This window comes from Loxodonta africana, chromosome 16, assembly GCF_030014295.1.
Source record: "Loxodonta africana isolate mLoxAfr1 chromosome 16, mLoxAfr1.hap2, whole genome shotgun sequence".
NCBI classification, from domain to species: Eukaryota; Metazoa; Chordata; class Mammalia; order Proboscidea; family Elephantidae; genus Loxodonta; species Loxodonta africana.
This window is the reverse complement of record NC_087357.1, coordinates 31,260,657-31,283,242: the sequence shown is the minus strand read 5'-3', so window position 1 is coordinate 31,283,242 and position 22,586 is coordinate 31,260,657. Positions and strand designations below refer to the sequence as shown.

General features: G+C 42.6%; 1 protein-coding gene and 1 pseudogene across 9 annotated transcripts in view; one reads left to right on the top strand and one right to left on the bottom strand.

Annotated features, from left to right (window-relative positions):
• Positions 1–5,083: 5,083 nt before the first annotated feature.
• The window catches only part of CNNM2 (cyclin and CBS domain divalent metal cation transport mediator 2), a 176,152-nt gene continuing 158,649 nt past the window's right edge, over positions 5,084–22,586 (top strand). For 2 of the 9 annotated variants that reach the window (XM_064269367.1, XM_064269366.1), the window contains exon 1: positions 5,130–6,977. In XM_064269367.1, coding sequence (XP_064125437.1) covers positions 5,357–6,977 — 1,621 coding nt within the window. In that variant the 5' untranslated portion in view covers positions 5,130–5,356. Of the gene's footprint in view, positions 6,978–22,586 lie in introns of all 9 variants that reach the window. The other 7 variants (XR_010318068.1, XR_010318067.1, XM_064269368.1 and 4 more) reach the window with 6 other exon arrangements.
• On the bottom strand, positions 20,908–21,654 carry LOC135227900 (small ribosomal subunit protein eS27-like; annotated as a pseudogene).

The following is a 22,586-nucleotide window of genomic DNA, read 5'->3' as shown; positions in this document are numbered from 1 at the left end:
TTCCGTCAGGATAGCCTCACCTCAGCTGTGCTCGCAGACATGCCTCTCCCTGGCCCTCAGTCTCTGCCCAAGGGCACTCAGCTTTCTCTCTCCACAGGCCAAGAAGCCCACCATGTTGCCGGGTATCTCCTGGTCTCTCCTTCCTTGGTGGTCGTGGGCCCCCCTTCTGCTCTGGGATTGGCTCTCTTTTAAGGCAAAACTGACCAACCCTGTTGGTAGTCCACAATTACCTTATCACACAATCACCTGAGTGGGAGTTACAAGACCATGGCTAGAAAGGCCACACACAAAAGTCATTAATCACACTGCTGTCTTATGTCTGCATATCTAAAACCTACCTGTTCTTCAGGGACAAGCTCAAAGACCATGAAGCTTTCCTCAGTCCTCCCTCTTTATTCGTACTTCCTTTTAAGATATTTGATGTTGTACTCTGCATTATGTAGTTGTTTATGTATACATTTCCTAAACTCCTTATTAGTAAGTTTCTGAGGTACCCTCTGATTCAAGACTGTAGCTTCACCATGCCCAGCACAGTGTCTGGAACTTATTAGATATACAATATATTTTAGTTTAATAAATGAATAAATAAAAGGGGGAAAAAAAGAAATGGGGTGGGAAATAAAATACAAATGTATTTAAAACTTAAAGAGGAAAACAGTTAATGTGGCGTTAATAAATGGGGAGAAACAAATCTTCAGTGATTTTTAAAAATAAAACAAACAAATACAATAGATATCTCAGAGGAACTAAAAATAGGAGCAGAATTTTTTCCACTGGGGTCTGACATTGTTTTTCTATGCATGGGGATTATTGGAATAGAATTTTAGCTTCAGAGGATGTGGAAAAAAGACTTAGGGAATGAACTCAGCTGGTATGGGAAACCTGGTATTTTATGACTAAAGTAGTAATCATAAGCTAGATTGCTGCTACCAGATCTATGCAGATTTGAAACCTATGGAAGAACCCAGAATTGGACATTCAGGACCTATTCGTTCTCCTGCAGGTCCTTCTGAGTTACCATCCTCTTGTCGGAGTCTTCCTTGTCTCCCTTCTTTTGATCATCCCCCCCAAATGTTTTTTAGACTTTTGAATAAGCAGTATTCACATGGTTCAACATTTAAAAGGTATGGAAGTGAAAATATTCCCTACAGTCATGACTTGTGTTGAGTGTTATTTATAGTAACAGTGATCAGAACCTTTCTTACACCTTTGTTCAAAGCTGAGACAGAGGCTGGGACAGAGAGGAAGACTGAGACAGAATGAACATTCTAGAAAATTCCACAGCTCCAGGGCCTGGCAAACAGTAGGCTTTTAGCTGCAGAAATGTTCTTCTCTGACTAGTGGAGAAGGATCAAGGAAGAAGGGGAGAGATGGAGTGGGTGACAGCCCAGTGCTCAGGAGATCTCTTAGGGCCTCGCCATTGGGGGTTCAGGAAAAGCCAGTCCCACGGAGAAGGGTGCCAGGATGTGAGATGCTCTCCAGCTCCCAAGGCCAGGCCTCAGTGGGATACTGCACCTTCAGGGAAAAGGAGGAAACTAGGTGTCTTTGTAGAGACAGAAGAGGGAAGAAGTGACCCATCATGGGCTAGCAAAGAAGATCAGCAAGGCACTGGGGAAGGGTGGCCCACCAGGTGGCTCCCCTCTCGCTACTTCCCATTTGGGCACCTGAGGGCCCAAGACTTGGAATTCCCTGGAAGGGTGGCACCCAAGGAGTGTGGACCCTTGTCAAGGGAGGAAGCTTTCCTCACAACTATGTCAAAAAGCCATGTTTTCCTTTCTTTCCTAGTAACTATGTCCAGAAAATATCTAGAAAAGGATGGAAATGGGAAAGCCCAAAATAAAAAGCCCAAAAAGTTCTCTAGAGGAGGTAAATGGCATCACTGGCTTTGTTCTATTTTATTTATTTGCTAACTGTTGTGACAAATGCTTTTTTTAGCTAAAAGAGTTCTATATATTTAAACAAGTAGGCAGTGTTGCTTCTGAGAAATCCCTCTCAGGGCAAACAGATTTGACCCTTCGCAAAGTTTGGGTAACTCCTGCATTTGCTTAGTTCCTGTGTTTCCTCAGAAGACCTTGTGCTTCGGTGTGATTAAAATTTCACTCAACTCGCTTACTTTGGACACATCATCAGGAAAGACCAACCATTAGAAAAGGACATCATGTTTGGTAAAGTAGAGGGTCAGCAGAAATGAGGGAAACCCTCTATGAGATGGATTGACACAACAGCCAAAACAATGGACTCAAACATACTAACAATTACGAAGATGGCGTAGGACGAGGTAATGTTTCATTCTATTATACATGAGATAGATATGAGTTGGAGTTGACTCCATGGCATCTAATAACAACACTGAAACAATTAATTTTGAATACTTTTCCACAACTAGGTAATTTTCTGGAAAAAAAAAAAAACTTCTCTATAAACTTAGGGCTTTAGGTTGAAAAACAAAATGTGTCAGCTATTTGGTGTTCTACCTACGATCTTTAAAAGTCTTCTAGAGACTTTTAGCTCTAGACGTAGTACCTTCCCAAGTCCCTGAAACCGCAGATTTAGGAGCTTATCCTTTGCAGATGAGAGAATTTAACAGTCACTCTTGCCCTTCCGAGTTTCTAGTAAAGGACTCTGGCAAGAGAGGGTTAGGTAGGGAAGGCATTTGCTAGGAGGTTTGGGCTTTATCTGAATGACTTGCTCAAGGTGAGACAAAGTCAGGGCCTAACTAGGATTAGACATCTGCAGCAACCATTCAGCAATCGCCATTCAAGGAGGCAAAATATGATCAGAATCCAGGGTTTTTGTTGACCCCTCCTCCCCCCTGGGATTTAAAAAAAGATCTTTAAAAGCATGTGTGGACCTTGTTTTGTGTTCATACAGACAGACAGGTTGGGAAGCCCCCAGAAGTCATCAGAGCCTGCACCAGTGCCCTGCTTCTAAATTGCTGAATGCCACACTTCCCTGACTGTTCTTTCTCTGAAATGCATAGGAAATGTCTGTAGGTTTGGCAGGCTCTTCCCTTCCCCCTCTTCTCCACCCTCCTATTCTGAAAGTGTCTGTTCAGCACTTGAGAGCCTTGAATCATCCTCTCAGCTCCCTTAAACACACTTGTTCTCATTTTTGAAGAAGGTAAAGTGGTTTCATTTCCAATCAGCTGACTTTAACCTTTGTCAGATATCCTTAAAAATGCCATTTTTTCCCCCAGACTTCCATAATGCCACTCTTACAAACAGATGCCAAGTCTGTGAATCTGGTTTTCTTCATCTGAACCTCTTTTTCAAATGTAGTTGTATGAAAATTAGGGGTGGTGGAAGCAAGGCTAGAAACGGAAGAGACATTACTTGAAATAATTGGAACAGAAATTCTTTCATTTCTTTAACATCTACCAAATATTGTTTTGAATGCCTCCATTGTTCTAGGCCCTGGTGATATAGCAGTCAACAAAACAAGACAACATCTTTGTTTTCAGGGAGTTTATGCTCTAGTGGAAGGAGATGGACAATAAACCAAATTAATAATTAGAAAGCGCCCTTTGCTTTGAAGATAAAAAAGCAGACATGGAGTATACGGAGTATGGCTTGCAAGGTTAAAATAAGATGGTTTTAGAGTAAAGCCCTGAAGGAGGTGAACTAGCAGGCTATGTTGCCATCTGGGAGAAGAGACTTCAGGCATAGAAAACCAGCAGGGAGTGCAAAGGCAGCCCCGGAGTGACTGAGAAACAGCTGGAAGGGCATGTTTGGAGCAGCAGGTGATGAGGTGAGAGAAGTAAGAGGAGGGAGCAGACCCTTTAGGGCCTTGTGGGATACTGTGGGTACTCTAGCTTTTACTGTAATGAGGTGGGAAGCCACCGTAGAGTTCTGTGATATAACAAGACCAGCCTGGTTGCTGGATTGAGGAGAGAATGGGACAGGTGTAGAAGAGGTGCCACTGCAGTCATCCCTACCAGAAATCAATCAGGAACATTTGTTTACAAGAAGGGGAGATAATGTTCTTACAGAATATTAAAAAAAAAAAAAAAAAAGGCGGGGGGAGGGGGAAGCTATTTTTTGGATGTTTACATTGGGAGAAAAAGATCAATTTGGGAGTTACTCTGCTGCTGTCTCCTTCAGAAGCAGTGGGGCTGGGAGTCACGGGGAGTTAGGTCTCTGTTTTGTTTTTCCCAGAGGGAACTATGAACCTAGCAGGGTTTGGTCAGTGTGATTGAGAAGGCGCCTTTATGGGTTCGTTTGGGATGTCTGTCCCTTCTCATTTCCCAGACTTGCCAGGGTGCTTGTTAAAAATAGATTTCTGGCCCTTTCCCCTTTAGTATGGGATGGGATCCAGGAAATATGTACTTTTATCAGGAATATGAGGTGATTCTTAAGACTAGAAAGTTTGGGAAACTGCCCCACTCTAACTTTCTAACCCTTTCGGGGTTTGCATCAGACCTGGAAAGCACTGCAGGCTGCCCGTACGGCCGGCAGGTGGTGCAACTTGATCGCGAGCCGTGGAGCTCGCGCGTCCAGGTAGGGGGAAGGCGCGAGAAGAGCCGGTCCGTGGCGGTGCAGGGGCCTCCGGGCCGCCGCTTATCCCGTGAGGAGCTGCGTGCACAGGTGGTGGAAGGGGGCGCGCGGGGTCGCGGCCGGTGCCCTGCTTTCATTTGGGATTTACGTGCGTTTTAAGCTGTCCCAACTCAAATCTGATTCTCGGGCACCGGTGGCAGAAAGGCGCATCCGCTCTGCATCGGCATGATGTCCTGGGTGGCCAGCAACCGGGTGCAGCGAAAACCGGGGTCCTCGCACCGCAGGGCATCAGTCCAACCAGGCCAACTGCAGGCGCGGGGATCTACTACTGAGACCCCTCAGCGAGCGCCAGCCCCCTTGACGGCTTCTTTTCATTGGCAACTGGACCAGAGGCCCCGCCCCCTTTCTACAGCTCTAATTTCTGACTGGCTATCGGGCTCCGGCTGGCCACACCTCCTCCCCTCGCACATACACAAGAGTCACGCGCTTTTCAGCTGGAAACTTGGCGTGCTGAGGGGGACGGTGGCAACCCATTTCCCCGCCCGCCTACCTTGCCATTGGTCCGCCGTGCCGCGCACGGCCACGCCCCCACTCCAGCCCCCTGGCTGGGAGGGCGGGCACCCGCTCTTGATTGGCTCGGCGACCTGCCTTTCGCGGGAGCGGCTGGCCCTCCTACCCTCCCCTCTACTCCTCCCACGAGCCTAGGGGTTCCTCAGCTGGCCGAGGCCGGGTCAGTGTCAGTCAGGGAGGCGGACCGCTGAGCACTGGGCGCAGACGCTCTATTGCAGTCTCTCCCAGGGCCGGGTGTCTGCGCTCGCGCCGCCGGGTGGGAAGCATGAAGCAACAGCTGGAGCAGCTACCCCATGATTGGCTGTGGTGCTTGTGAACCCGAAGTAAACATGGCGGGCGGGCAGGCAGCCGCCGCACTGCCCACTTGGAAGATGGCGGCGCGCCGCAGCCTCAGCGCCCGCGGCCGGGGGGTCCTGCAGGCAGCGGCGGGGCGGCTGCTGCCGCTGCTGCTGCTGAGCTGCTGCTGCGGCGGGGGTGGCTGCGCCGCGGCGAGCGAGAACGAGGAGACAGTGATCATCGGGCTGAGGCTGGAGGACACGAACGACGTGTCGTTCATGGAAGGGGGGGCGCTGCGGGTGAGCGAGCGGACCCGGGTCAAGCTGCGGGTGTACGGGCAGAACATCAACAACGAGACGTGGTCCCGCATCGCCTTCACCGAGCACGAGCGGCGGCGCCACAGCCCCGGCGAGCGCGGGCTGGGTGGCCCCGCGCCGCCAGAGCCGGACAGCGGCCCCCAGCGCTGCGGCATCCGCACCTCAGACATCATCATCTTGCCCCACATCATCCTCAACCGCCGCACCTCGGGCATTATCGAGATCGAGATCAAACCGCTGCGCAAAATGGAGAAGAGCAAGTCCTATTACCTGTGCACGTCGCTCTCCACGCCGGCCCTGGGCGCCGGCGGCCCGGGGTCAGCGGGGGGCACCGTCGGGGGCAAGGGCGGCTCCGGGGTGGCCGGGCTCCCACCACCCCCGTGGGCTGAGACCACGTGGATTTACCACGACGGCGAGGACACGAAGATGATCGTGGGCGAGGAGAAGAAGTTTCTGCTGCCCTTCTGGCTGCAGGTGATCTTCATCTCGCTTTTGCTGTGCCTGTCTGGCATGTTCAGCGGCCTCAACCTGGGGCTCATGGCACTGGACCCGATGGAGCTGCGCATCGTGCAGAACTGCGGTACCGAGAAGGAGAAGAATTACGCTAAGCGCATCGAGCCCGTGCGCAGGCAGGGCAACTACCTGCTGTGCTCGCTGCTGCTGGGCAACGTGCTGGTCAACACCACGCTTACCATCCTGCTCGACGACATCGCGGGCTCCGGCCTCGTGGCGGTGGTGGTCTCCACCATCGGCATCGTCATCTTCGGGGAGATAGTGCCCCAGGCCATCTGCTCCCGGCACGGCCTGGCCGTAGGTGCCAACACCATCTTCCTCACCAAATTTTTCATGATGATGACCTTTCCTGCTTCTTACCCGGTCAGCAAGCTGCTGGACTGCGTCCTGGGTCAGGAGATAGGCACTGTCTATAACCGGGAAAAACTGCTGGAGATGCTCCGGGTTACCGATCCTTACAACGACCTCGTCAAAGAGGAGCTGAACATCATCCAAGGGGCGCTGGAGCTCCGCACCAAGACGGTGGAGGACGTGATGACTCCGCTCCGGGACTGCTTCATGATCACGGGCGAGGCCATCCTGGACTTCAACACGATGTCGGAGATCATGGAGAGCGGCTACACTCGCATTCCAGTATTTGAGGGGGAGCGCTCCAACATCGTGGACCTCCTCTTTGTCAAAGACTTGGCCTTTGTGGACCCAGATGACTGTACTCCCCTGAAAACCATCACCAAATTTTATAACCACCCCTTGCACTTCGTTTTCAACGACACCAAGTTGGACGCTATGCTGGAAGAATTTAAGAAAGGTGGGAAATTTTGATATCTTTCATTGGCTCGCTCTTTCTTTCTCCATCTTTCTCCCTACTTAAGTCCTCTACCCTTAGACCAACCCCCCAAGGCGAGTTGACCGGAATTTCTCCTTCTCTCTCTCAATTGTAAAGTTGAAAGGGTGGCGTGGATTTGGGGACGGATTGAACTAGTAAATGCTCCTGGATTCTTTAAAAGCATAAGACTGCCATCAAAAAGCAGGCAGTGTAATTGCTCTGCAGGATACATCTTTTTTCCCCTAGGTGTCTCAGGTTTTGAGAGGTCTGCCGCGTTTATTTGCCTGCGTTCTGAGTGGGTAGGTGAAAGTAGGGGCCGGCTAATGCCATGCGATGCCATTTGGTTGACCTGCTCTAATCGCAGGCTTTTGGAACATTTAAATAGCTTTTTTAAACCTAGTACACTCATTTTCCTCCTCCTTAAGCCTCGACGTCGATGTTTCAAAGATTGAAAGTGCATTTCGTATTGCTTCGGTTCCTGGTTGTCTGGCGACCTGTGGGGAAGATTTGACGTCTGCCTTTGGGGGGTAGGGGTAGGGTAAGGTGGGTACCACCAAAACAGTTCACTCATTTGGGTGTGACTTGCCTTAGCTGGAAAAGAGATTTTTGAAAATTGAGGTTAGTTATTAATATATAATTTGGAAAGACTAGGGGTAAGTTAATCTTTTAGGAAGTTAGCATGTCTTGTTTAACTTGCTGCATTGTTTGTTTAAATTTACCTAAAACATTTCCCAAACCAAGAGTGATTTTGGCAGAAGCTTGAGCCTTTAACAATGGGATGAATCCCTCAATTAATTGTGGTTTATTTATATCTTGAGTCATTTGGGTCTAGAAGTGTTCTTTTTAACCTTGATCACCTGGTAAACTGAAGTATGTATCCAAGTCAACTGTCTCTGTTCAGGGTATTTAACAGGGAAGGAAAGTGCAGAGTCTGATTTGCTTGCCTTTCTTACATTGTACTATTTTTTGTTTGTTTGTTTTACCATGTAATGATCAGGTGAATAACAACTCATGGTGTTATTACCGAAATTCTGCCGTTAAAAAGTCCCCAGTAAATAGCTAGTGTTGTTACTCGAAAACCAAGGGATGCTGAAGCTTTAAAAATTGTTATGATGCTAGTGTATGTCAGTGTATCGAAGTGTGTATGTAACCGTTAATGACCTAAGCTTCCCTTCTTCAAATAGATTTTTGATCACCAACAATGGCCTCCCCACTGAAAAAGGCCATGTGTACCTGATGACAGCTCAGTGAATGTAATGATCTGAACATACGCATAGTGTGTGGTTGCCCTAATTCCATTTTTCTGGCTGGATGATGCCCTCTATTGAACAGGGTCACACTGCAGTAATTTTCAGATAAAGGAATAGAGAAGAATGTGTTTCCGAGGTTGGTGATTTGCATCTGGATTCTTAGGCAGGAAAAAGGAAATGTCCATTTTCTCTAGGTAACAAAGCTTCTTTTGGGAGTGTCATTATTCTTTGATTGCTAAGCTGTTAATTAGAACATCTAGCCAGTCTCCCTTTCTTCATTCATTTTGCAGTAATAATGTGTAATATAGAAAGCTAGCTTGAAATGCTTGAAAATTTCTCTAAAATACTTAATTTTCTTTCAATCGCTAAGTTCCAAATGTTGATAAAACAGTTCATTGTCTGATTTTTTATTATTCAAAATTTTTGCATGTGTAATGATGGATTGATAACACTAGTTTGCACTCCTGCTGAAGTCTTTTCTTCGCTTCTGTTTTTCTTTTCAGAATTCACTTATTCACCTTACTACTCATTAATCATGTCTATTCAAAAATACCAAAATTTGCATTATTTTGAAATTTGTTTTTAGCTGTCCTGGAACAATTTTCCTATGGTTGATTTATTTTCATGAGGCCCCTCTTTACCCCCCAAATTAGCTATCTTGTTAACAGTATTTTCTTTGAAATCTAACCTTTAAATAATTGAATTGCTCTTATTTTTCTAAGAACTCTAGAAAAATAATGCTCTGTAAGATTTTATTTTTGTCCTTAAAAAAAAAAAAAGCAGAAGGATATATTTGGCTTCAAAGATAGTACAAGGTAAAGGCACATTCAAGCTAGGGGCATATTCAGAGTAATGGCAAAGACTGTTGGGTACAAATGGGAAATTTAAGACATTATCTTAAAAGGATGGAGTTCATTACTTAAACTATAGGCATAATTGATATATCACTTTCTCTTTCTTGGATTTTTATTTGATGGATTTGATCGCTTTAACCTTACTAACAGCTATATTAGTTCTTTTTCATGTGTGAGTTAGAGTATTTCACCTAATTTTTTTTTTGCTTCTTTATTTTCTAATTCATTTATGAAATAATGTGGATGTTCAACCTTCTATTGTTTTTCTCCATTGAATAACAGCCTATGTAGTGGTTTGAAGGCTTTTTCTTCTTCTTCTTCCCTCTTTCTGCTGACTTTTCCATTTCCAAAAAACAAAAATAAATTCTACGATACCCCCTGCAACTCCTCCAACTAATAAGATCACCAGTTCAGATCTCATTGAAAATTAACTTTCCTAGTTCAGAATGTGGAAACCGTGGTGGCATAGCAGTTAAGTGCCACAGCTGCTAACCAAGAGGTCAGCAGTTCAAATCCACCAGGCGCTCCTTGGAAACTCTTTGGGGGCAGTCTACTGTGTCCCACAGGATCGCTATGAGTCAGAATCGACTTAATGGCAACAGGTTTGGTTTTTTTTTTGTTGTTTAATTCAGAATGCGTTGAATCCTTTTCTATATATATGCCATACAGTCAATTCTGACTCATGGTGACCCCATGTGTTGCAGAGCAGAACTGTACTTCATAGGGTTTTCAAGGCTGTTGTTACCTTTTGGAAGCAGGTGGCCAGGCCTTTCTTCTGAGTTGCCTCTGGGTAGGTTCCAACTGCCAACCTTTGGGTTAGTAGTCAAGCACTTAACGATTTGTGCCACCCAGGGCCTCTGTTCGTGTTGTTGTTCGGTGCTGTTGAGTTGATTTCAACTCATAGTGGCCCAATGTATGACACAGTAAAACTGCCCACAGGGTTTTCTAGGCTGTAATCTTTATGGGAGCAGATTGCCAGGTCTTTTCTCCTGTGGAGCCACTTGGTGGGTTCGAACCACCAATCTTTCAGTTAGCAGATGAGTGCTCAAGCATTGTGCCACCAGGGCTCTTCTTTTTTTATGTAACTGTACATAATTAATCCGAGTTATTCTTTGCTGAGGAGGGAGGAGTAGAAATATTTTGCAGTATGGAAAAAAATGAAAAGCTGTCTTTATAAAAGTATATGTGCATATCTTCTTTCAATGATTAGAGCTTTTTGCCTACCAGAAGACTTTTAACTAACCTTTAGGTTGGAAGACAGTAATTACGCTAGTTTCACAATTAGCATGTTGCTATTATTAATATTGTTATTTACTTGTGCAGGTACTGGCTGAATGCTTTACATGAATTACTTTGTTTAAATCTTACAATGGCTGAATGATGTATTATCTCCATTTTGCAAATGAGGGAATTGAGGCTTAGGTTAAATGATTTGTTCAAGGACATGTAGTAAGTTCTGGATTTGGGGCTTTAACTGAAGTATGTCTGATACCAGAGCTTGAACTCTCAACCTCTATAGTGTACTGGCTCCCTTGTTCCTCATGATACGTTTCTCTTTTACTGAGTGTGAATTTCGGACTTTTGTGAAAAACACTGCAAGAGAAAGATATGGCAGTCTGCTGGCGTAAAGATTTCAGCCTGGGAAATCCTATAGCGTCACTATGAGTTGGAATCAACTGGATGGCAATGAGTCTGGTTTTTGGTTTTGGTGAAAATATTACCTCTGGACAACAGATACAAAACGTAGTCAAGCATATATGGCCTTAAACCCAGTGCATCTGTGAAGTTATACATAACAGTTCCCATCCCATTGCTGTCGAGTTGATTCCGACTCACAGCGACCCTATGGAACAGAGTAGAACTGCTCCATAGGGTTTCCAAGGAGCAGCTGGTGGACTTGAACTGCCAACCTTTTGGTTAACAGCTGAGCTCTTAATCTCTCTGCCACCAGGGCTCCATGCATAACAGTTGGTGTCCCCATTTTTGCCATTAAAACAAATCAATTTTTTAGCCCCTATGATCCAAAATCAAAGGAATTTTATTTCCAGTTTTTTTCCATGTCAAAGCATCAAGATTCATTTTGAAAATGTTTTATAGTAACATACTGTACTGGCATGCTACTTGAATGGACTACTCTACAACCATTTTTCATATAGCTAAAATATCTTACTCTTGGTTTCTTAATCTCTGTTGGAAGTGTGACTCAAACTCAGGTTTGTGTTTTGATCTTGATTTTATTTACATTTTTTGTAGACACCTGTATAATAATTGGTTTCTAATGAGCTTCCTTTACAACTCTGCCCCTGTGTACTCCATGCAATCAGTCTTTTTAAATTTTTTTTAAAATAATTTTTATTGTGCTTTAAGTGAAAGTTTACAAATCAAGTCAGTCTCTCAGATAAAAACTTATATACACCTTGCTACATACTCCCAATTACTCTCCCTCTAATGAGACAGCTTGCTCTCTCTCTCCACTCTCTCTTTTCCTGTCCATTTCGCTGGCTTCTAACTCCCTCCACCCTCTCACCTCTCCTCCAGGCAGGAGATGCCAACATAGTCTCAAGTGTCCACCTGATCCAAGAAGCTCACTCCTCACCAGCATCCCTCCCCAACCCATTGTCCAGTCCAATCCATGTCTGAAGAGTTGGCTTTGGGAATGGTTCCTGTCCTGGGGCAACAGAAGGTCTGGGGGCCATGACCACTGGGGTCCTTCCAGGCTCAGTCAGACCATTAAGTCTGGTCTTTTTATGAGAATTTGGGGTATGCATCCCACTGTTCTCCTGCTCCCTCAGGGGTTCTCTGTTGTGTTCCCTGTCAGGGCAGTCATGGGTTGTAGCCGGGCACCATCTAGTTCTTCTGGTCTCAGGATGATGTAGTCGCTGGTTCATGTGGCCCTTTCTGTCTCTTGGGCTTGTAATTACCTTGTGTCCTTGGTGTTCTTCATTCTCCTTTGATCCAGGTGGGTTGAGACCAATTGATGCATCTTAGATGGCTGCTTGCTAGCGTTTTAAGACCCCAGATGCTACTCTTCAAAGTGGGATGCAGAATGTTTTCTTAATAGATTTTATTATGCCGGTTGACTTAGATGTCCCCTGAAACCATGGTCCCCAAACCCCTGCCCCTGCTACACTGGCCTTCGAAGCATTCAGTTTATTTTTTTTTAGCTTTGTAGTTACTTATAAATCTAAAGATAATAAGCTTAGTAAATCCTACTAAAGGATTCTGAGAATCTTAGAAAAACTGTCTAAAACAAAACAGTGTAGGGAAAGGAAAAGCTAAATTAAAGGCTACTACTTTAAAAAAAAAAAAAAAATTTTTTTTTTTTTTTTACTTTTGAGTGAAGGATCCCTTGTGGTGCAGTGTTTAAGCACCTGGCTGCTAACCGAAAGATTGGGGGCTCGAACTCACCAGGTGCTCCTCGGAATAAAGATGTGGCAGTCTGCTTCTGTAGATACTACAGAAACCCTACGGAGGCAGCTCTGCTCTGTCCTACAGGGGTGCTGTGAGTTGGAATCAACCTGATAGCAACAGGTTTGGCTTTTGGTTTACTTTTGTGTGTAGAAAGCACTCTAGAGGTTCTTCACTTATCTGAATACCTTCCTGACAAAGGATTGTGGACTCTTAGCCATCCAGTTGTACACACTAAGGTTGAGTCTGAAGAATTAGTAACCAGTTTTTTTTTTTCTTTTAGGTTTACAACAGTTGCATTCCAGTATTGCAGAGCATGCTGGTCTACAGCTGCTAGGGACTTAGCTAGGCTATTTTCTAGCGCTTTTTTTAAGCTAGGAACAGGTGTTATTCTTTAAGAAAGTACTTAAAAGAAGAATGTAATGTACAGTTTTCACTTGAAACATTTGGCATACATTTCTGTCTCCTTATAACTCAGCATGTCTTTCCATATTAACGTCCTGAGAGTTTAAGTTAAAATTTTTTTTTCCTCACCAAATGAAGTGTTCCATTTGCCTAGAATCTAGGAACATTGTTGTTTTTTTTTTTTTAATTGTTTAAAGGCATGAATGGTGTCATGGAGAGTGGATATATTTGTTTCTGTGATCTTTAATGTTTATTATTTTTGTGCAGTAACACATGAGACAGTTACAATTTGGTGTTTTTAGAATACCCTTATGAATATTCAGATAGTACAGAAATAGAGCTGAAAGGCATTTTGAGGATCATCTAGTCCAGTGTTTGCCAAGTTTACGGTAGGAATTACTTGGGTCACTTGCTAAGAATAAGGTCCTGGGCCTCAGAGACTTCCTGAATCAGAATCTCCAGGGAAGGTACCTTGGAATTCATATTAACAGTTACCCTGAGATAAATCTTTTGGTTAGGTGAGTTTAGGAAACACTGGTGTAGTCAGCGTCTTACATACCTGTTGCCGTCGAGTCGATTTCGACTCATAGCGACCCTATAGGACAGAGTAGAACTGCCCCATAGAGTTTCCAAGGAGCACCTGGTAGATTCAAACTGCCAACCTTTTAGTCAGCAGCCGTTGCACTTAACCACTACACCACCAGGGTCTCCAATAGGGAAAGTAAATGCTGGGAAAGAGAGGAGAGAAAGTAAATGACTTGCTTAGGGTTACCCAACTAACTCAGGAGCTTTGGGGAAGCAGTGGTTAAGTGCTTAGCAGTCAGTGGTTTGACCCCACCCGGTGGCTCCAGGAGAAAAGACCTGGTAATCTACTCCCATAAAGATTTCAGCTTAGGAAACCCAATGGGGCAGTTCTGCTCTGCCATGTAGGGTCACTATGAGTCAGAATCGACTCGATGGCACTCAACAACAACCTACCTAGCTAGTAACATAAACTGGACCTGAACCCATGTCCCAGACCTCTATATCATAGTTCTTTCTACTCCAACAGGGTGGGCCTCTGGTTTTAGATTATTCAGAGTTAAAGGTAGTCATATCATTGAAACAGCAAATATTGAAATTTGTCATTGGTTTCTATTTGTTTTGTGATTTCGATGTCAATATTTTAGCCACCCTGGATCTAAGAAATCTTTGACAGGCATTTTGTTACATAGAAAGTTAAATCTAACTATGTGTCAACTCATTTTGTTTTATTTTAGTTCAGCTTAATTGTGTTTTTTACTCTGCTAAGGTCAGACTAGGAAGGTATTTTAAGAAATATATATTGAGTAACTAGATTGCCTTAAGTCTCAAGTAGTTAAATATAAGGTATTTCTTTTGATTTAACTTGTTAAGTTTAATTTTGGATATCCCTTAATGATATATTTTCGTTTTGGTCGTTTCTTCTATGCGAGGAATGAAGATTGGATTTGGAAACTTCATTAGCTCTTTTCATATTATAGTACAAGTCTGTAAAATTTCCATTGGAATGTTCACCAAAGCATTTGAAGCCTGCATCCCATTCATGTATCTATGTGTCCTTTATTCAGTTTTTATAATGTAAGCTGAATTCTTACAGAGAATCACTCTTGATTTTTGGAGGTCATTTACATTAATGAGGTCACCAGAGCCTGAGCTTTAGACCTTTACGTCGAGAGAGACTATGGTTGAGTGCTGGCTTTGACTTGGTATGATCTGGACAAAACAGGAAAAAGCCTTGTTCTGCTTTTTCTCTTGGTTTTATGGGGTTTGCTTACCACCTGCCCCCTCCCAAAGCACCTCAGAATTATTTACATTCGGAAACATTCCAAACTATTGTAAGGGGCTGATTAATTTTAATTATTAGCAAATCCAAGCACAATTTAAAATGCTATTAACTAGAAAACCTCACAAAATAAACTGACCTAACGTAATATTTAATGGTTCTCTTTGCTGTTGGATTACTTATACTTTTAAGAATAAACTTCTGGATGCTGATTAGGTGTTTAGATACATATAAAGTATATATTTTTGAAAGGGGCCCTTTCTGCTAAATGCCTGTATTTTATTGGTTGTAAACTTAAATTCCAGTAAGATTTTCTTGGCATAATGAGTATTTATTAAACGTTAATACATGGAAATAGATCACTAGGATTTAAGACAATTTTAGTTTTGTCTTTCTGCTTTCTTTTTCTTGGAACACATAAATCAGAAACCCCAAATCCTACCGGCACTGAAAAGGAGAAACAATAAGAAGCATTCCTTCTTTCACCATCACATTCTCGCAACTCCAGAATGTCTGTATGGGGCAAGCTTAAGGGTGGCAAGCTTTGGAAAAAAAAAAACCAAGCCCGTTGCTGTTGAGTCAATTCCAACTCATAGTGTTGGTATAGGACAGGATAGAGCTGCCTCACAGAGTTTCCGAGGAGCACCTGGCAGGTTTGAGCTGACGACCCTTTGATTAGTAGCTGTAGCATTTAACTAGTACACCACCAGCGTTTCCAAGGGGAGCTAGGGGACTAATATGTTAACAAGTATCTTTTTTAGATTATGTGTTTATTTGGACCAGCTTTTTTTTTTTTAGGGGTTTATGGAGATAATGGAGGGTGCTAAGCTCTCTTCGTTAATGCTACTATTGATCATAAGTAATGCTGTAATGATGGTGAGATCATCATTTCCCCATACTTAACCTCCTTTGCTGTCAGAACTAGGTGGGAATATTTCTTTTTGAATTCACATGGTTTGGGGAGGATGGGAACCCTGGTGGCGTAGTGGTTAAGAGCCATAGCTGCTAACCAAAAGGTTGGCAGTTCGAATCCACCAGGCGCTCCCTGGAAACTCTATGGGGCAGTTCTATTCTGTCCTATAATAGGGTTGCTATGAGTCGGAATCGACTCGGTGGCAATGTGTTTGGGGAGGATACCATCTGTTAATGCAAAGTCTAGGAATTGTGTGCTCTACCTAGATCAACTTTGGACAAGTAACTTCCCCTTTAAGCCTCAGTTTTTTCATAGTAAAATGGGGATATTTTCTAACTAACAGAGTTCTGAGTAAGAATTAATATGATAATAACATAAAAATGCTTCCTATAGTAGCTAGCATTTAGTGTTCAGTAAACCATTATTTTTACAGTAAAACCTGAGAAAGCTGGAACATGTGTAAGGTGGAAACCTACCACAGAAGGAAAGCTCAAATATTTTCTATTAATACAAGCAATAGAAAAGTGATAAGACTATACCCTGTCAAACTTGAAAACTTGAAACACCCGGAAAAATAAGGCAATCCCGTTGAGTTCTGGCTCTCACAGATTTCACCATATTGTGATGATTCTTTAGGCCCTTGATTGTTCTTGATCTTTCTCTCAGTAGTCAAAAGACACTTTAGGCCATGTGTGCTTATAGTTATGGAAGCTGAAATCTTAAAAGTGGCTAATTATTGTGGGTTTTCCTTTTTATTGTGACTGAATTCTAGGCTCTTGTGATTTTTCTAGCAGTTACTGTTATCTGACAAGATGGACATATGTATATGTATTTTTAAGGAAAACAACAATTTATTACATATTCTGCCCTCCATTGTAAGTATGTGGAGTAAAAAAAGAACACGTTTATTCTTAACTAAAAAAGAAAATAAAACCTTAAAGAAATAGAGCAAGTGGTCACAGATTTTGGAAACCCTGTTGTGTCTTTCTTGAATAGCCAGCCATTTAAGTCTAAAGGAATATTTCAAATTATTCTGAGAAAAATTTTTTAACATTGGTTACATCAAAAAATACAAAAAATGGTAATATCTAACTTAGCAAATTTGTGTTGCTTATGGTAATGTAAATTTGTAATACTTTCAGAAGGCAACCAAGAGTCATAAAAATGTTCCTACCCTTTGTTTTAGCAATTCTTTTCCTGAAAATCTTAACTCAGTTGTATAATTTAACGAAAGAAAAGAACTGTGTTGGCTTCTCATGTATATTTGAGTATCATCAGTATTATCCATACTAGTTCAAATTTGGAAATAACAAGTATTTAACACTTCAAGATGGGATGGAGGTGAAGGAGTGAAGAAAGTTACAAAAAAAAAAGAAAAAACCCAAACCTGTTAGTGTTGAGTTGATTCCGACTCATAGCGACCCTGTGGGACAGAGTATAATGGCCCCATAGAGTTTCTAAGGAGGCAGGTGGAGTTGAACTGCTGACCTTTGGGTTAAGAGCTATGGCACTTAACCACTACACCACCAGGGCTTCCAAGAAAATAATAGATATCAACTAATTGCAGCCGTGTAATGATAATCTTGAAGGCCATGAACCAGTATGGGGGTGGGAGGGGATTTACACTGATTATTTACACATATTACCCATCCAAAAAAACCCACTGCCGTCGAGTCGATTCCGACTCATAGCGACCCTATAGGACAGAGTAGAACTGCCCGATAGAGTTTCCAAGGAGCGCCTGGTGGATTTGAACTGCCAACCTCTTGGTTAGCAGCCGCAGCACTTAAGCACTGCGCCACTACACGTATTAGAGACTTGTAAAAACCCACTTGTTTAGGGAGAAGCTCTGGAAGAGAATATGGAAAAAGTTGATGTGTTAGGAGGGGGAGAATCATGGCTAGTTTTTTTCAAAAATCATTTTGTTAACCTTGTATAATAGTATACCCGGAAAAAAGTCAAATCTAGTGAGAATATGATGGGTCCTGATCTTTGGAAAACTAACCTTTGCTCATATTAAAGAACTTATACCATTTTTCCTTAGGAACATTTTACTGCTGAAACAAATGGTTCTTTAAAAACATTTTTTTTTAATTGAAATATAATTCACATACCATAAAGTTCACTCTTTTAAAGTATACAATTCTGTAGTTCTTAGCAGATTCACAAGGTTACACAACCATCACCACTATGTAATTTCAGGACATTTTATCACCCCGCCAAAGAAACCCTAAATGCATTAGTGGTCACTTCCCATGCTTTTTTCTCCCCAACCCTAGGCAACCACTTTCTGTCTCTGTAGATTTGCCTGTTCTGGATATTCCATATAAATGGAGTCATGTAATATGTGACATTTTGCATCTGGCTTCTTTGACACTGTGTAATGTTTTCAAGGTTTACCCATGTTTTGGCATGCATCAGTACTTGATTCTTTTTATGGATGATTAATATTCCTTTGTAAGTATATGGAAACCCTGGTGGCATAGTGGTTAAGAGCTACAGCTGCAAACCTAAAGGTCGGCAGTTCAAATCCACCAGGCACTCCTTGGAAACTCTATGAAGCAGTTCTACCCTGTCCTATAGGGTCGCTATGAGTTGGAATTGACTCGATGGCAACGGGTTTGGTTTTTTGGTTTTGTATGTATATACCATAATTTGTTTATCCGTTCATCAACTGATGGACATTTGTGTTGTTTCCATTTTTTGGCTTTTATGAATAATGCTGTTGTGAACATTCATGTACAAGTTTCTGTGTGGACACATGCTTTCAATTCTTTTGGGTGTATATCTAAGATTGGGATTGCTGGGTCATGTTGTAATTCTATGTTTAACTTTTGAGGAACTGCCAAACAATTTGCAAAGTTGTTGCTCAATTTTTCAATTCTACCAACAATGTATGAGGTCTCCAATTTGTCCACACCCTCGCTAACACTTGTTTTTGTCTGGTTATTATTATTAACATCCTAGTGGGAGTGAAGTGGTACCTCATTGTGGTTTCGATTTGCATTTCCCCAATGACTAATGATGTTGAACATCTTTTTATGTTTTTATTGGCCATTTGAAGGAGCCCTGGTGACGTAGTCATTAAGCCCTGGGCTGCTAACTGAAAGGTCGGTGGTTCGAACCCTCCAGTGACTCTGTGGCAATCTGTTCCTGTAAAGATTACAGCCTAGAAAACTCTGTGGAGTAGTTCTGCTGTGTCACATTGGGTCGCTATGAGTCAAAAATTGACTTGACGGCACCCAACAACAACATTACAGTGTAGCTCATCAATTGACACAGAAGTTCCAGCCAGCATTTTAGTGCCTTGCCTTTAAATCTGAATGGAGTCTGGCATCTCTGGATGTTTGAGGAAAGCTTCCAACAGGAATCACAGAGACTAAAACAGAAAAAAAGAAACTTATTTGCAGTAAGCTGGTTTATCTCACTTGTGCTAAATATCCAACAAACTAGCAGTTATTACTAAACAGGCATTACTTTATCTATGACCTCTTAAGGTCACTTAACAAAGCAGATATTAGTAGCTAATGTATAGTTTTGGTGCCTTTTTTATACGTGGTATGGAGAGGATCTTTCCTGTAATCATTCAGCCTACCTGGTAGTTTGGGAATCCCAGTCAGGTTGAATGTTGTATTCCCTTAAGGGTTGCTTTGCCTCACTGCGTGTTCAGAGGCTAATATAAGTAGGCATTTCATGGCGGAGTTCCATGTCTTAGGGTATCATTATCTGTCTTTTTCCTATCCCCTTTTACTGGAACATTTCTTGAAGAATAGCTAGTTACTTCCTTTTCATTGCCCCTGGCTTTATAATTAAGCATCTACAATCTGGCTTCCTACTGTCACAACTAATGACTTCCTTTGTTGTCAAATCCAGATCTTGGTCATCATGCTTTCTAGCTTCTTGCTGCCATTAAAAGTAAGGTGAGGATTAATTTTTTCTCCAGCTTGCTCTTGCAGCATGATGCCACAGTAGTCTTGATTTTCCTCCTGCTGTTCTGTTCCCTTCCTTTTTCTGTTTAGGTTTGTCTTAGTTATCTAGTGGTGCTATAACAGAAATACTACAAGTGGATGACTTTAACAAATAAAAGTTTATTCTCTCACAGTTTAGGAGGCTAGAAGTCCAAATTCAGGGTGCCAGCTCCAGGGGAAGGCTTTCTCTCTCTGTGGGCCCTGGGGGAAGGTCCTTGTCATCAACCTTTCCCTGGGTCTAGGAGCTTCTCAGCGCTGGGACCCTGGGCCCAAAGGACGCACTCCACTCCTGGCTCTTATTTCTTGGTGGTAATGAGGTCCCTCTCTCTACTTGCATCCCACCCTAATCCTCTTTAACATAACCTAATCTTGCCTCATTAAGAGGAGTCTTAGTGGCACAGTGGTTAAAGCACTTGGCTGCTAACTGAAAGGTCAGCAGTTCAAACCCACCAGCCACTCCATGGGAGAGAGATGTGGCAGTCTGCTTCTGTAAACATTTACAGCCTTGGAAACCCTATGGGGTAGTTCTGCTCTGTTCTACAGGGCCACTATGAGTAAGGATCAACTTGTCAGCAATGGGATTGGTTTGGTTTTGCCTCATTAACCACAGGCAGAGGTTTACAACACATAGGAAAATTACATCAGATCGCAAAATGGAGGAGAACCACGTAATACTGGGAATCATGGCCTAGCCAAGTTGACATATATTTTTGGAGGACACAATTCAATCCATGACAAGATTCCTCATTTCTTCCTTCCATTTCTAATTGAGCATTTCCCAAGATTTTGTCTCTTCCATGGTCTTTTTCCAACTTGAACAAACTTTCTTTGACTCTTCAATCATTTATTGAGCATTACTATAATGTTCAAAGACCTGGGAAATGCAAAGATGAATTAGACATACTTCCTGATTGCAAATAACTTGCAATACATATAAATGTGTTCTTTTTCTTTGTTGTTGTTGTATCTTGTCATCAAATTTAGTTGATACATTTTGGAAATGCTTTTTATAATTGTTATTTTCTCTCCATTCCCATTTCTACTACTTCTTTATCCCTTGCTATTTGTGCTTAGCTCAGGACCTATTATGTTTAGGTGCCCCATTAATGCATTTTGAATGAATGATTCAATCAATCTGGATTATTGTAACACTTCCAACATTGTTTCTTTTGTTTCCACTGGTTTATTTCATCAAGCATGCTATGCCAAGTTGATCTTCCTCAAACATAACTCCCATTTTACCATCTTTAAAAAAAAACTACACTGTATTTATGTGATTGGTTTCCCACTCATTTTGATTCAGAGTGCTTTTAGTGCTGCGTCCGTCTCAAGGAGCATCCTTCTGCAAGCCTAGCTTTATTCCTGTAGGCTGGCAGAGGGCAGTGGAGCAGCCAACACACAGAGCTCCTGTTTTTGCATGGCGAAAAGACTGGTGATTTTATAGCATCCTGGGAGTTTCACACCCATGAAGTGGGATTACGGCTCTGCACCAGGCAGTTCTTATGTTTCCTGTTTTCTTCTGGAGGGAGGTTAAGGAGAGCCATAACGAGAGGCATGTTTGCATACGGAGGTTGTCACCACCGGAAAGGGACATCTTAACAGTTTCGTTATCAAAAACCTCTTATAGTTAAAATAATAAGATCTTGTCTTTTTACCTATGAAAAATAGCCAGGATGGAAAAAATGACAGTGTAATAATTATCAAGGTACCATGAGATGTGAACCCCTTCTTAGACTGCATCTCCTACAGCAATCCCCCTGGCTCACTTTGCTGCAGTCACACAGGCCTCCTGGCCATTTCTGGAACACTTCAGGCACTCTAGGTGTGCTCTTGCCTCAGGGTCTTTCCGCTTACTATCCCCTCTCCCTGGAGTGCCCTCCCCAGATAGCTTTATGGCTTGCTCCCCTCCTTCTTCAGGTCTTTAACACCACTCAGTGAAGCAGGATGTCCATAGCCTTTCTATCTAAATTTTCAGCGCCTCCCCTGCAACACTTTTTCCTGTCTGCCTTCTGCTCTTTATGTTTTCCTCCTTAGCCCTATATTATCTTTTTTTTTTTTTTTTTGGTCTGCTTCTCTCACTAGAACGCGGGAACTTTTGACTGTCTTGTTCACTGCTGAATTCCCATGGACCACAACCAAACCTGTTGCTGTCGAGTCAATTCTGATTCACAGTGACCCTATAGGACAGAGTAGATCTGCCCCATAGGGTTTCCAAGAAGCACCTGGTGGACTCAAACTTCTGATCTTTTGGTTAGCAGTCATAGCTCTTAACCACTACGCCACCAGGGTTTCCTGGCCCACAACAGAGTCAGGCGTATAGGTGTTCAATAAATACCGTTAAATGAAGTGAGTATTACTGAGGATGTGCTGTGAGACAGTTACTCTTTTATAAGACTGATAAGAGTGCTAATTGGTATCATCTTCCTAGAAAGCAATTTACAGTATACATTAAGAACCTGACACTTTTTGCATGTCTTTTGACCTGCTAGCTCCGCTTCCAGAAATCCGATCTAATGATCAGAAGTGCTTGTAAAACTTAAAACAAAGAGTTGTTCATCTAAATATCTTTTAAAATAGCCTTAAACTATGAACAATCTAAAAGTCTAGCATTGAGCAGTAATTAAGCAAATCTGGATAAGTACATGTGATGCAGCCATTTAGAGTTTTTAATGACTTGGGAATATGATTATTTTAAGTGAAAAAAAGTAACATTGCTCTCAATTGTTTTAAAAACTATATATATTAAAAAAAAAAAAAAACTAGTAGAAAAGGTCCCAAAATGTTAATGAGAAAAATGGGGTGATTTTTATATTCATCTTCTACTTTTCTGTATTTCCTAAATTAGCCAGCATGACTTTTATTATTTAGGAGAAACATAGAAACCTTGAAGAATTCCCCATTGCCCACTGTATAGAGTCCAGACTCTCACAGAGTTAGCCGAGCTCTTCATGCGCTACCACCAGGCCAAATTTGTACCTTCAGTCCAAAA